Source organism: Panthera onca, chromosome C2, assembly GCF_046562875.1.
Source record: "Panthera onca isolate mPanOnc1 chromosome C2, mPanOnc1 haplotype 2, whole genome shotgun sequence".
Classification (NCBI taxonomy): Eukaryota; Metazoa; Chordata; class Mammalia; order Carnivora; family Felidae; genus Panthera; species Panthera onca.
In genome coordinates, this window is record NC_138347.1 from 74,999,997 (window position 1) to 75,014,377 (window position 14,381).

The following is a 14,381-nucleotide window of genomic DNA, read 5'->3' on the forward strand; positions in this document are numbered from 1 at the left end:
AATGAGAGGTATTTCTTTCTTACTATTTTGCTCTAAGGAATCTTATGAATGTTTTCATTTTGAAACAGATAATGGAAGATTGTGATGCAGACTACTGCACATTTGGGATGCCAGGTTCAAACATAATAATAAAGCCAGGACCGAAAGCCAGTTGGGTATGACTTGCTTTTTCAAATCAGACAGCTCTTTCTCCTTGAAACTAACAGTGTCCATAGTTGGTTTGCTCGTCCCTTCATTCCTGAATCTATTTTTAAATTTATTCATGAACCTGTCTTATGCTAGAGCACTGCGCTAGGTGCTAAGGGATAGAGTGATTTCAGAGCTAGATGTGTGGGGCTCTGTGTTGGAGGAGTACAGAGGCTGGTAGAAAAATCCATATAGGTGCAAATCAGTGCAATACCCTGTGCCGACTGCTATAATAAAGGCTGAAGAAAGAGCTGCAGGCGTTCAGAGGTGAGAGTGAATACTATTTATGAGAGAGAAGTGCCACAGAGGAAGGGACCTGTGAACTTGGCCTGGAAGATGATTAGGATTTTTCCAGGCAGTCAAAGGGAAAGGCCTTGCAGAACCAGACAACTTGATGAGGGAATCGCCGTCGAGGCAGACAGAAAAGTATCAATGTTGTGACAAACATACCACTTCATGACGTCCCTGGGTTCATTGCAGAGCAAGTCCTATTTGTTGGTGTGCATCTGTGAAATTTCACAAGCATCTTAAGCTCCCCTTTGTTGGTGCTGTCTCAGAGTCCCGTGGAAGCCATAGCCATCTTGCGCCAGTTTCCATTTTCCTCAAGCCTGCAGAGGATGTCTGTGGTCGCTCAGGTGGCAGGGGAGGATCACTTCCATGTGTACATGAAGGGTGCCCCGGAGATGCTGGCCAAGTTCTGCAAGTCTGAAACAGGTACTAATTGACCCTGTTCTCTCTTTCAGGAGGTAAAAATGTTTTAGAAGCCCAAACACACAGAGCACACAAGACTAAATGAATGTGGAAGTGATTGTTTTCTCAGTGAGTGAGAAGTGGGCCCAGGAGATCTGATAAGACAGAGGTGATCATTTCAAGGCCGTGAGGCAGAGAGTAAATATCTGGCTTTGATCCATCCAGAAAAGTCCAACCACAATGGGGTATCAGGGAAGGAGATATGAAGCAAACATCAGGAGCCAGAACAGGAAGCTACGTAAGGGTAAGCGAACCAGGAACGTGGGAAGGGAATAATGGGACAGGTCTGGGCCCTGCACTCAGCCTGCAGCTGGGGCGCTCCGCCTGACACCTCTGGGGGCTGGCACCATGTAAGGGCCTCGTGCAGGTCAATGGAAGGAGAATACAGACAAGATAAATCTTTCACACACGCACAAAGTAATTAGAGCAAATTAGACGGTATTAGAGCAATGCAATTGATCATTTTCACAGCAATTTCATCTTTCTGGGCCAGATTTTGAGCTGATTTGTATTGTCTCTTTGTCTTACAAACATATGCACTCTCTAAGCGGCAGCCCAGATTTGTAAGGATATTGTTGCATTCAAATGAGTTCATTTGGATAAAATTGGCCTTTTTCTCCTGATTTTCATCTACATTCTCCCTATGATTGCTGATAGCCATCAACTTGTGCACACAATTTTAGATTTGGCAAATGATTGCTTTAACTTCTCCCTCTACTTAGAGCCTTTTTTACCTTAGAAGCGGCCCCTTTTTCTGACTTTGATCTTCCTCAGAACTCCCATGACCTCTAACACTCTATCCCTCTATCACTCTATCCCTCACAGACTGATGGCTTATATTTTGCTATACATTTTTTTTTTTTTCAGTCTCACAGATGCAAGTGAGTATCTTCTTGAAATTTTAACTGGTGATTATTGCCCTTGCTCCCTGGTAAGGGTTTGGGCCTGTCACTTCTCACCTCTCATCCTTCTGGTAGCCCAATTCTTATTTGTCCTGACCTCAGATCTTTGACATATGCTAATAACGTCAGTGATTTCTCCCCCTGTATTTAGGAAATAGAGAGCTAGGAGATGCCTTGATCCCCACCTTCTGGATCATTTTAGAATTACAGGAAGCTTGAGCTGAATGGGGATACTGAGGTCCACACCCTCTCATTCTATGGATGGGAAAATTGAGGAGCCAGAAGAGAGACCTACCAAGCCCAAGGTCAGAGAGCTAGTTGGCAGTAGAGTGGATACTAGAAATCAAGTGTTTTGCTACCTAAGCCACTACACTTCCATTACACTGTTCTTTTTAATGCTCTTCTAGGCATCCTACGAGCCATAAAGATTTCACAAATATTGTAATATTGGTAATGACTACCATGTCAAAATACACAAACGGCATTGTGTCATCTGTCCTCTATAGCAGGGATTGCGAACTTTTTTGCAAAGAGCTAGGTGGAAAATAACTTTGGTTTTGCAGGCCACATGGTGTCTGTCTCAACTGCTCAACCCTGCCATTGTGACCCCAAACCCGACATAGATGATAAACAAATGGACATGGTTGCATTTCAATAAAACTTTATTTACAAAAACAAGCAATGGACCAGATTTGGCCTTTAGTTTGCTGACCCCTGATCCAGAGGATCAGCTGTTTTCATTTTATCCTTGTAGACATAGTCGTGAGGTCTAACCTTATTAAAGCCAGCCAGTGGAGTTGACACCCAGGGGATGACCGGCGCATCCTTGGCATTCATTTCTGTCAGAATAATAAGAGCACCCTAATGAAGTTGTGGCTTTTAGCCAGAGCTGTAGTTTTTCTATTAAAGTATTTTTTTTTTTTTTTGGAATTTTAAAACAAGGTACAGTGGATCCCAGAGTCTTGCTTAGGAGGTGGGCAGTCTTCAGTGTGACCTTACCTTTACCTCTTTCCTCTCACCTGACAGTACCCAAGAATTTCCCACAGGAACTCAGGAAATACACAATACAAGGCTTCCGTGTCATTGCTTTTGCCCATAAAGGCTTGAAGATGAAGAAGCTTTCAGAAGTAGAGAATTTAGCCAGGTAAGGAAGTCAGATATCGACACTAGAGCAGGCTCTGTGTGTGTGAAGTAAATGAATGTTGGAGATGGACAGAAGGACAGCTCCAATCACGAGGAAGCCTCCTGGAGATGGAAAGTCGTCTCATCCAATCTCCTAACTTGGAGCCGGGCAACCGTAAGCCACACTGGGGAAGACTGGTTGGAGGTAGAACAAAGATGGTAGTCCAGATCTCTTGACTCCCAGCTGTCAGTGAGCTATCTCTGCCCGGCAGTCCATCATCCAATCAAAAATAACCAACACTCCTTCAATCTTGGAACATTATGTGGCTGACTGGCTTGGGGGTCCCACGTACAAACGGGTTGAGAAGGAGAGAGTGGGCGCTGTGACACACTGACCTCCAGTATGCTTTAAACCTGGTTTCAGACCTGGAGATGTAGTGAGTCTAAGTTGAGTTATATGAAATAGGATTCAGTATTCTTAATTACATTAATGGATAAGATGTCCTCTTGAGAGTATAATCTGCAGATTCTTTTCTCTTTTAATGTTTCTCAGTTTTTAAAGGTTATTTTTGAATTGTCTAAGACAAAGGAGTAGTGAAATACTGCGGAACATTGAATAACAAACTATGCATTATCTTCGATGTAGTGTTGCTGATAGAGAAACCCTCACTTATATACAATTAGCACCTTCACATAAGATGTGGATATCCTTGGTTCAATGTTACTGTTTACAAGCTATGTCCATGTGTTCTAATAGAATCTTTGTCCCTTCCTTGCACTGTGTCTATTTCCCTCGTCTCTCAAGTGTAGGATTGGATGATCTTTAAGGAGCCTTTCAGCCATGACATTTTAATCTTCTAAATAGAATCAGAAAGCTCATTTTGAAATCAATGAAATAAATTATGGCACTCTCAGATTTAACATTAAAGGTGTTAGCTATTCTTGAGCAAGCACGAAGACCCATAACACACAGGATTTTGTAATTTCTCAAGGCAAAAATTTTAATAACAAAAGCTAAGGTTATGTGTGAAGAAAAAATTCATGTAGTTTGACAAGGAATATTGCCACCACCCAGCTGCCACACACTAATGTAGCTGTGATGTTCTCATTTAAAAGTCACTGATGAGTAGACATTATTACAAATATAACAGAATAAGAAAGTGATGATCAAATGTGCTAGATTTCCAATCATCTCAGATTTTCCCAGAGAATATCAGGATCCTATTATGCTTCTTAAAATTTCGCTACTATTTTCAAACAGAGTAAGGGAAAAGTGTTTTCAGTTTTTTTTAGAATCAAATTATATTTCGCAAAGTTTTCGAATCAGAAAGATCAAAAACTTCTTTAAAAACTGGTATGTCATAAAAGGGAAGTAGAAGAGTTTCTTTCTGTCTCTCTCTCTCTCTCTCTTTTTTTTTTTTTTTGGAAAAAATAAAACACCCACACTAACAAACAGAAGAAATACTTTGTCAAAATTCTCCCTTTCATTGGTTTAGCAAATTTCTATTGAGTTTGAGGGTGCACGAGATACTCTTTAAGGCACTGAAGATTCTGAAGTGAGACAATCTTTGCCCTCAGAAGCTTATATCCTAATTGGGAAAGATAGATAATGATACCATTTTACATGGAGTGATCAGGGAAAGTCCTCTGAAGAGGTGCCATTTGAACAGAGATATGGCATGAGGATATCCAGAAGAAGAGTATTGCAGGCAGTCAGAAGAGTGAGTGCAAGGGCCCTGACACAGGGATTTGCCGGGAATGTTGCAAGGTAGCAAGAGGCCCAAGTGCCTGAATTGGTGGAAAAGGGAAAAGTCCTCAAATAGAGACCAAAACTGGAAGAAACTGGTGGGACGATTCTTTGTTTTAGTTCTAGCTAATGGGAAAATATGAATCCAATGTATAATAGGCAGCTATGAAGTTAAATGATAGAAATTTAACACATTCTGTATTTAGGTAGGTCTTTCATAATATTCTCTGAGATCACTGAGGCAGGATTCATATCCGATAATCTGAGTACTCAGCAAGTGCCCAATACAAGGTCTAAAACAGAGTGATTGTTTGGTGAGTGGACTTTTGAATGAAAGATGGAGTAACTTGTTCTGTACTCCAGAGAGAAGTTTCCTCACTGTGTTCCCATCTAAGTTTGAGTAATATTTTTCATCAAGAAATCCAACTCTGCTCTTTCTCTTGAAGAAGGTTTACTGACTGCGTGTTTATTTCTTCTATCTCCCAAGTCCTACCAGCATGATAGAAAAGAAATAACATCAAAGAAAACTAGAAAGGTGATTAAGTGCAGACAGGAGATTTCTACCATTTCTGTAAGATGAAAAATAGGTGGGGGGCGGTGAATGGAGTCTGAATCAGTAGGGATGGAAGAAGTGTGGTTTACGCCATGACAGAGAGAGAGATGGCGAGAGGGGAGTTGCTCCACCCTGTAGAGCCTGACAGGCAGAGACTCAGCTCTATCACGTACTGTGGAAGGTAGACGTGGGACAGGACTGAACATGGGAGATTGTACCCAACAAGGTTAGGTCCCTAGGTCTCCAGCTCCTCCTGCAATCTTAACTCCTCCCTGGGCAGAAAAAGGAACAATGCGAGATTCAGAAAGAGATCTTGGCCCCCCACGTTGACTTTTTAAACAGTCACCTGAGATTTATTCCATTCCTGAGGTGAGTTCCTATAAAATGAGTGTAACCCAGTTAGACTCCAAGCTTCCAATTTCAAATTCTGATAACTTTTTGAAGGCTTAGCTGATATCATATATTTTCTGGAAGTTACAGATGGAGGTTGAAAGGAATGATTCCATATTCAACTGTGACCGTAGTATCCCGTAGACTTACTAAATGCCTAACTAAACTGATTACCAGGTCACAAAAAAGCTCTTTGAAATTAAAAACAAAATATGTGTGATTAACAAAAATTTTAAAAACCAACAGAAGAGTTGGTAGATAAACACATTCTTTTAAAAAATGGAGTTGAAAAATGGAAGAAGTTGCTAAAAGATATAAAAGTGGTTGCCTCTGGGAAGGAGAGGGGGTGAATAGGGGTGGAGACAGGGACTATTGGTTTTCATCATAAGCTTTTGGGTTCTTTTTTATTTTTAAAACATATGCATGCATTCCATTGATAAAATTTAGAAAAAGTTTTTTAAGGAAGAAATAAATTCAACCGTCAAGACTCCGTAAATAAGCTTTAATATTTTCTCCTGAATCCCAAGAGAGAAGGTGGAGTCAGACTTGACATTTCTGGGACTTCTCATAATGGAGAATCGCTTGAAAAAAGAAAGCAAGCCAGTCTTGAAGGAACTGCATGAAGCCTGCATCAGGACCGTGATGATTACTGGTGTGTACTTCCGGAGGCCTGACACGTTCAATGTATCCCAGGCGTCAGAAAAAGACCATGTGAGCTAAGTGGGTTCATGTGGCTGAGGCAGAAGGAAAAATACTTAGCTGTCATGTGTTACTGTTCTTTGACTCCTTTTCTTGCGGCACAAGTGCAGCAGCCCCAAGATGACTGTGAGATTTGGTAGCAGAGACCATACTTCATTCTCTTTGTCTAATGCCCCTTCTCCCTACTTGGGCTTGGTCCAGAGTTAATAGGCTCACAGTAAATGTTTAAACACAAGAACGGATATGTGCTCATCAAGAACCCCCGTGAGACGTCTGTGTAAAGTGTGTAAAACTCTACTTAGCTGTCCTTCAGGGCTGTGGGGCAGGCATAGCATATGCTGATCCAGTCCACGCATGGCCCAGCCCTCAGTGTTCTAGTCTCTGTTTGACTGCAACCCAGATCCCCAAAATGGTTGCATGCGATCAGAGTGGGCCCGTGTTATCTTCACCACTTGGGGCTCTCAGTCTTGTGAGGGTTCATCAAAAAGCATGTAACCATTTCCTTATTCATCCTTGCATGTTTTGGAAATATTCAATGTTGAAGACATGATACCATTGTGGCAGGGAGATGCAGACATTGTTTTTGACCACTAGAGACAGACAGGCTTGGGCAAGAGGGACAGACAAATGGTTATCAAATAAGGCCCAAAGTGGGAAATGCCCCACAAAGAGCACCAATATTGGGGTATGCCCACTCAGAGGAGGCAGAGCTCAATTTGAGCTGCTGAGAGATTTACACAGAAAGCAAGCTGACTCTCTTTGTCATCTAGGTGACAACCTTCAAACAGCGATTACTGTGGCAAAGAATTCTGAAATGATTCCTGGAGGAAGCCAAGTGATCCTTGTTGAAGCCAATGAACCAGAAGATTTTGTTCCTGCCTCTGTGACTTGGCAGCTGGTTGAGAACCAGGAGAATGGACCAGAGAAGAATGTGAGCAAATGTTAGAAGGCCCCTTGGTGGCCTGGGCTGATGGCATACAGCCCTGGCCTGGGCAGCCTTCTCTGGGCGTTAGAAGTCACCAAAGTCAAAACCCTTCACAGCTGTAGGTTCTGAAGTTTGCAAAGCATTTAGCATTTCCACTAGCACTTCTCGCCCTGGCTGCATGAAGAAATCACCTGCAAGAGTTTTAAAGCTTCCAGTGCCAAGGTTTTACTGGTGAAATCCAAATCTCTGGGTTGGGAGCTGGCATCAGCCCATGATTCCAATGTGGCTGGGAACTTATGTCCATATTTCCCATTTGAATCTCATAGTTGGCCTATACAGTTGACAAACTGTTCAATTCACAAATGTGAAAACTGAGGTCCAACAAGGTAAACTTGCCCAAGACACACCGCTGGCAAGTTGCAGAGCAGGAAATCAAATTTAGGTCTGTTTGATAGCACCCAGATCCATGGGCATTTACTTGTTTATTTTTTTAAAGACTTTTCAGAAGTACTTTTTCTTTAAGTTAAAAAAAAATTTTAATGTTTATTTTGTGAGAATGAGAGAGAAACAGATTGCAAGCTGAGGAAGGGCGGAGAGAGAGGAAGACAGAATCTGAAGCAGGCTCCAGGCTCTGAGCTGTCAGCACAGAGTCCGACGCGGGGCTCAAACTCACTAACTGTGAGATCATGACCTGAGCTGAAGTTGGACGCTTAACCCACTGAGCCACCCAGGAGCCCCCAGATCCATGGCCATTTAGATTGTGCTGTGTTCGTGACGTTAAGTTAGCAAGTGTCAAGCTTTTCGAGATAGCAAGTTTCCTGTGCTTTTGTGAAAAAAATGGGCTGCAGCCTGACATTCCATCATTAAATGTGGCACATCTGCCTGTCTGAATTCCAGATGGTCCTCCAGGTGATAAATTACAAAAATGCTCCCTTCCTTCAGGCTGACCAGCCCTTTGGATTGTTAAATGTAGAGTAGACCTCGTACAGTATACAAACTGCACAACTGTACAGTGACCCTACCCCTACTTGGCTCAAACCCCATCATATTGGCTGTAAAAGATGACAGCTCTATCTGTACTTTCAGCAGATTTCTGGTGCTTTATATCCTTGCAAACTCGCTTGCTTCTGTGTCAATGCATGTTGCCTCCATTTCACTGTGTGATAAAAATCAGGTCTTCACTAATTTTTAACAGTCCACTCACACTACCCACTCACTAATTTAATACCTTTACTGAAGTTTTGGCCATCGCTGGGTAGTCTGGTTCCCTCCCACCACACTTTCCCTATCCAACTTTCTATTGAAAGCAGAAGGAATTCTTTCCTTGCCTCATGTGGAATGCTTTAAGCATATTTTTGTTGGCTATTTTGCAGTTGGGAGAAGGGGCGTGGAAAGAGAGGGGTGTATCTCCTTGCCTCCCAATTCAGAATATCAAGATGAATCCCTCTAGTGAAAAGAATGTTCTCACCTTCTATGCTATTTGAACTCAGAGTTCTACACTAATGTAAGGACCCCTGAGAAATGTTGCATGAAAAAGCATGATCAGCTGTCAACACTGTGAGTGCATGTGCATTCATCGGGTGCTCTCTCTTGGGGCTGAGCCAGGTAGAGCTAGATTGCAGTGATGGGAGCACATTGACAAGTGGAGGGCAGGAGAGAAAGAGCCAGTGCAATGGAACATAGGGCATGGAAGAGGAGTGGAATACCATGAAGGAACATGTTGCCTGTTGAGGTGGGGAGAAGGCAGGTGCTATAAGGAGCTAGGCTCTGAAGAAAGAGTCTGCCTATTTTACAAGGAAGAAATTGGAGAATGATTGGTGAGTGAATGACTGGTAAAAGATCTTAGGAAATAAAAGCATGAAGAGGAGAGGAAAGAGGAGGGAAGAATGTTTTCTACTCTTCCTTGGAATCACTAACGGGTACCTCGGAAGGATTTCCTCAGCAGACTGACATACATGTATTAACTCCTAGGACATGATCCTGAGCATTGTGTTGTCAATGTCTCATATGTTCATATAATTTGGGAAGGACATTTTGAGTGTCTTCTTCATCGGAGTCTAGGTTCCATGGACAAATTGCACCTTATGCATTTGCTGGCATTACACTATTGCATAACTTGAATACACTTCCTTCCATAAAACATAGGAAAGCAGAGACATTCTTTAAGAGCCCATGTGGAAACAATGCCCTTTTGAATTTAGGAAACCTGCGTTAACATTGGGAACAGTTCGGTGCCTGATGGAGCAAGAGGGAGCTGTTACCATTTTGCAATGAGTGGGAAATCCTACCAAGTGATATTTCAGCATTTCAACAGCTTGCTTCCAAAAGTAAGTACTGGTGAAATGAAGTGTTTTGTTTTGCTCTCAAATTATTGAGGCAAAAAAAAAAAAAAAAAAAAAAAAAAGAAGAGAATAGTGAAGGTGATGATCAGTGAGGTTGTCTCAGATTTGGGGAATAAACACCCCCAAAGGTGCTCCTTCAGAAGTTCCCCAGCCCTACCTGATCCTGCACATGCACATAACCCCCTCTTCAGAGTCTGAGCTCTGGTACAGCTCTTCACCCCCCCATGGCCAGCCCAATCCCAGTCTCCCTCCTCCTTTCCCTCCCCAGCAGGGAGGACCTCCAAATAGTTCCAAATGTGCTGCCTGTTTTGTGGGTCAGCCTCTCTCTGAAAGCCACCAACTCATGTCAGGTTGAGCTCTATTCCCCTTCCTGTCTGGATTCTTAAATTACAGCAGCAGGAAACAAAGACCCCGTGGTTTATTTTCAAAATCATTTGTTATCTTGTCCTCTGTGTGTCTATTTAAAAATAGTGCTGTGCAGGGTTGTGCTGTCAGTGTGAAGGAGATAAGTGGAGCACAAGCTGAGGGCAAGCAACCATCTGTTAGCAGTTTCCTGAAAATTCTGTCACCTTAACAGACAAGACCATTGAATCTAGACCCCAGAGGCTTCTAGAAAGCTCTAGTGCAGTACCTAATTGAGGAGATGGGGAAGCTGAGACTCAGAGAGTTGAGGTCCCTTGTCTAAGCTTTGCCCAGCTAGTGGGACCAGAGCTGAGAATGAAACGTTGGTCTCCACTCCTCACCTATCACTTTTCCTCTATCTGTGCTGCAATTGTGGTGATAGTGTTTAGTAGAAAGAACTGTATTTCCTTAAGCATTTTTGTCCCATATACTCTGCTGCTTTTCAGCTATTATTATTAACTAGAGCTTATCCCATCTCAGAAAAATGGCCAGGAAAAAAGTCATAAAGTTGTGATGGGAGATGAAAGTGAAACTTAAATATTAAAGCATTGAGTCCCCTTTCTCCCTGTCCTGACATTTGGGCTAACGACACACCACCTATTGCTATATTCAAAGAGTGGCTGGGAATGACTTTCAGGGCTGTTCTTTTTTTAAAAAAGTGTCCTTGGGGGCTCCTGGGTGGCTCAGGTGGTTAAGTGTCCAACTCTTGATTTGGGTTTAGGTCATGATCTCGTGGTTCATAAGATCGAGTCCCATGGTGGGTCCATGCTCACAGCAGAGAGCCTGCTTGGGATTATCTTTCTCTCTCTCTCTCTCTCGCTCTCTCTTCCCTCTCTGCCCCTCCCCTGCTCTCTCTCTGTCCCTTTCTCTCTAAATAAATAAACAAACTTTAAAAATAAAAAAAAAAGTGTTCTTCATCCTAATCTTATTGCAGTAGTTGTTTTTCTCTTTAGATCCTGGTGAATGGAACCATTTTTGCAAGAATGTCTCCTGGGCAGAAATCTAGTCTTATTGAAGAATTTCAGAAATTAAAGTAGGTATTATTGCACGAAAGGAGAGTGTATTCATTATCTATTGCTGTGTAACAAATTAGCCCCACATTTAGTGGCTTAGAATAACACCACTTATTATTTTACATTCCAACGGGTCAGAGAGCCAGGTGTGCTGAGCTGAGTCTTCCGGCTCAGGCCTCTCACAAGGCTGAAGCTGCGTGTTAGGCAGGACTGCAGCTACCTCAGTGCTGGAGGAGGAGGTACCCGCCACCGACCTCCCTCACGTGCTGTTGGCAGGATTTAGTTCCCTGTAGCTGTTGGACAGAAGCCACCCTCTGCTCCTTGCTACATGGATCATTTCATAAGGCAGCTCATAGTGTGGTAGCTAGCATCCACAAGAGTGATCAAAAGAGAGAAGGAGAGAGATCACCATTTTTTATATCTTCATCTCAGAAGAGACATCGCATCACTTTTGCTGTATTCTCTAATACAGCACTAATACTCTAATACAGCACAGTATTCTCTAATAAGAGGCACTTCACTGAGTCTAGCCCACACCCAGGGAAGGGCTTTATATAACGTCTTGAACACCAGGAGATGGCAATCATAGAGCCATTTGGAAGCTGCCTACCCCATACAGCATTCCTTCTGTGGCCCATACAGCATAACTTAAAGGAAGATCTTCTGCTTGGATGTGGGGAATAGAAAAAATAGGGGCTTATATATCTCAGAATGAGAAAAATGAGGAAGTGTGTGGGTCATCCCTTGGAATTATTTGAGGTTGGTCCATTAGAAGATATGTGAATGATTCCAGGACCAGTAGGAAAGAGGTGGAATGATAGTCTCACTATATCTGGCCCTGGCCATGGTTTGGGTATGGAGGCCAAAGTAAAAAAAAAAAAAAAAAAAAAAAAAAAAAGTCCTTTTTTTTTTATCTCCTTCAAAATATAGATAACCATGTACATCAGAGTGAAATGGTTCTTCTTGAGACCAGACCTACCTATAATTTTCTGGGAATGTTATAATTTCTGAGCTACATATTTCCAGAAAGTGAAAAGGAAAGAGAGTAGTGAAACTTCATATAATTACTGACAAGTAGTAGCTAAAATCAGGAGACTGCCTTTCACTATTATTTTGTGTTGCCAAAACATTCTTTGGGAAGTTTTAAAGAGAATGCCTGTCAACTCCCATAATGCCTTGAGGCTGGGTTAGTAGCCAGTGTTTAAGTGACTATTTTACTTACATGGTCATTATATGATAATGGGCGAAGAAAGTAATTTTACCCATCTCAAATGCCTAAGAAATTTTGCCAATTTATATGCTTACTTTTGAAAAGCTATATTCCCTTAAAGAAAAATCAGTTCAGGAAAATATGCTGTCTCGGAATGAACTGTCTTCTCGATTTCCCCATCTTATTCCTCCTGACTTTATCACTGACAATGCACATAAGGTTGTCTGAGTTGTCTTCCGAATTCAGGGAGCACTTGAAGATGTAAGATTCTTTGTGTGATATAGAGACTAAATATGTGATTTGAGCCTGAAGAAAAGGACCCACTTCAGCAAATGTACACAGTCATGACATGCGTGTGAGCCCATGAAATGTTTATAAGAATATTTTCGTATATACCTGCCAAATATTGGGTTGAATCTTATGAGTTTGTTTGTTTTTGACCATTTTTGACTTATAAAAATGACCATCTCTTATGTGTCAATCATAAGGAAACTGTCCAAGAACTTTATTTTTTGCCTGTATTGGTTTTGTTATTACTCTTCTATTCATGCTGTGGTGTTTGCACACCAAACTGGTAGAGATTAGGAGCATATGCTCTCATATCACTCCAGAATGCCTCAAGATTATGTGTATATGCTTTTGGTTCTTTCTGTTCAACCATTTCCCAAAGGTTTCTCATCCTAGTGTCTAAACTTCCAGTGGCATCAGCCACCAAAAAACACAGATGGATCAGGTTATTCGGTGCATCAGGTGTGGGAAGTGCTGTGATTATGGCTGCACACGCTTAAGCTTAGCCCTGATGGATACAATCACCCAGGACTTGTTTAGAAATGTGTAATCTTCTTGGTGGCCGTCCTTGGCAAAATCACTGTCATTTCCACATGGTGGAAACAACTTAAATACAACAGCCTTATTCCTCTGGGGATATTGCTGTCCAAGTCGTTTGCCATGAGCCTGATGCCACGTGTGTTCAACACACACACATACATCACGTGTGAGTTGGTTGTGATGAAAATTACCCAAGAGAGGCGTTAAGGCATTAATGTTTTTTATCCGTCCCCTGCAGTTACTACGTGGGCATGTGCGGAGATGGAGCTAATGACTGTGGGGTGAGTAGAACACATGAGTGGTAAAGGCCGAGTGAAGGAAACGTTTGAAACTGATGGTTTAAAGTGTTGAATTATGTATAAAATCATGTATGCATAACATAGTGAAATCGCAGACCAAACTATGTGGCTATTACAAACTATAGAGAGGCCTAAATTAAATAATTCTCAGCAGATGCCTTCCCATACACAAGAGAAAGCAGTACGTGTTTTAGACTCTGAGTGTTGAAGATATGGTTGAAATAATAGCCCACCTTGAAGATTTATGTGCGTAAGCAAATATTTTCAGTACAAAATCTTCAGCACAAAACTGAACGGGATTGCTTTGTATTTCCAAAGCCTACTAGATCCTTAGGATCTGGGTAGTTGTGCTCCTCTCTTTTTAAATATTTTCGTCTAAGTTCTGTGAAAAATTGTGTTCACGCTTAGAGATCTATTATGAATTTTTCTACCTTATGCTTCACGAGAAGACGCTCGTTGTTAGTCTACGCTTCAAAACCTAAAATGAGTTACCCATTCCCATAATTATGTAGAAATTAGAACAAAACAAATCATGCTAAAAAAGGACATAGTCTCTGCCCCCCTAAAATTCATTATCTAGTGGTGGAAAGAATCATGCATAATATTAACCCAAACAGGGGCCCCTGGGTGGCTCGGTTGGTTAAGCATCCGACTTCGGCTCAGGTCATGCTCTTGCAGCTCGTGAGTTCGAGCCCTGTGTCAGGCTCTGTACTAACAGCTCAGAGCCTGGAGCCTGCTTTGGATTCTATGTCTCCCTCTCTCTCTGCCTTTCTTCCGCTCATGCTCTGTCTCCCTCAAAAATAAATAAACATTAAAAATTATATATTAACCCAAGCATAAAACAGATGATCTTAAAATATGTAATAGAGATACAAAATACTAAGAGAGAATAGAGGGAGAAGGAACTATTCTAATGTGTATTGAACATGAATTTAGTGTGTGCCAGCCACGGTAAACAGATGCTTTGCGGTTCTACAGAACTACAGAACTACGAAATCTCATTTTATGCTCAT

The 14,381-nt window shown here is 41.9% G+C and overlaps 1 protein-coding gene across 2 annotated transcripts in view; it reads left to right on the top strand.

Moving 5' to 3' along the window:
• ATP13A5 (ATPase 13A5) overlaps positions 1–14,381 on the top strand; it is a 115,672-nt gene that overhangs the window by 71,695 nt on the left and 29,596 nt on the right. For both annotated transcript variants that reach the window (XM_081796604.1, XM_081796605.1), the window contains exons 15-22: positions 69–155; positions 744–900; positions 2,865–2,982; positions 6,178–6,302; positions 7,120–7,280; positions 9,476–9,601; positions 10,972–11,051; positions 13,308–13,350. In XM_081796604.1, the coding sequence (XP_081652730.1) occupies positions 69–155; positions 744–900; positions 2,865–2,982; positions 6,178–6,302; positions 7,120–7,280; positions 9,476–9,601; positions 10,972–11,051; positions 13,308–13,350 (897 nt within the window). The remainder of the gene's footprint in view (positions 1–68; positions 156–743; positions 901–2,864; positions 2,983–6,177; positions 6,303–7,119; positions 7,281–9,475; positions 9,602–10,971; positions 11,052–13,307; positions 13,351–14,381) is intronic.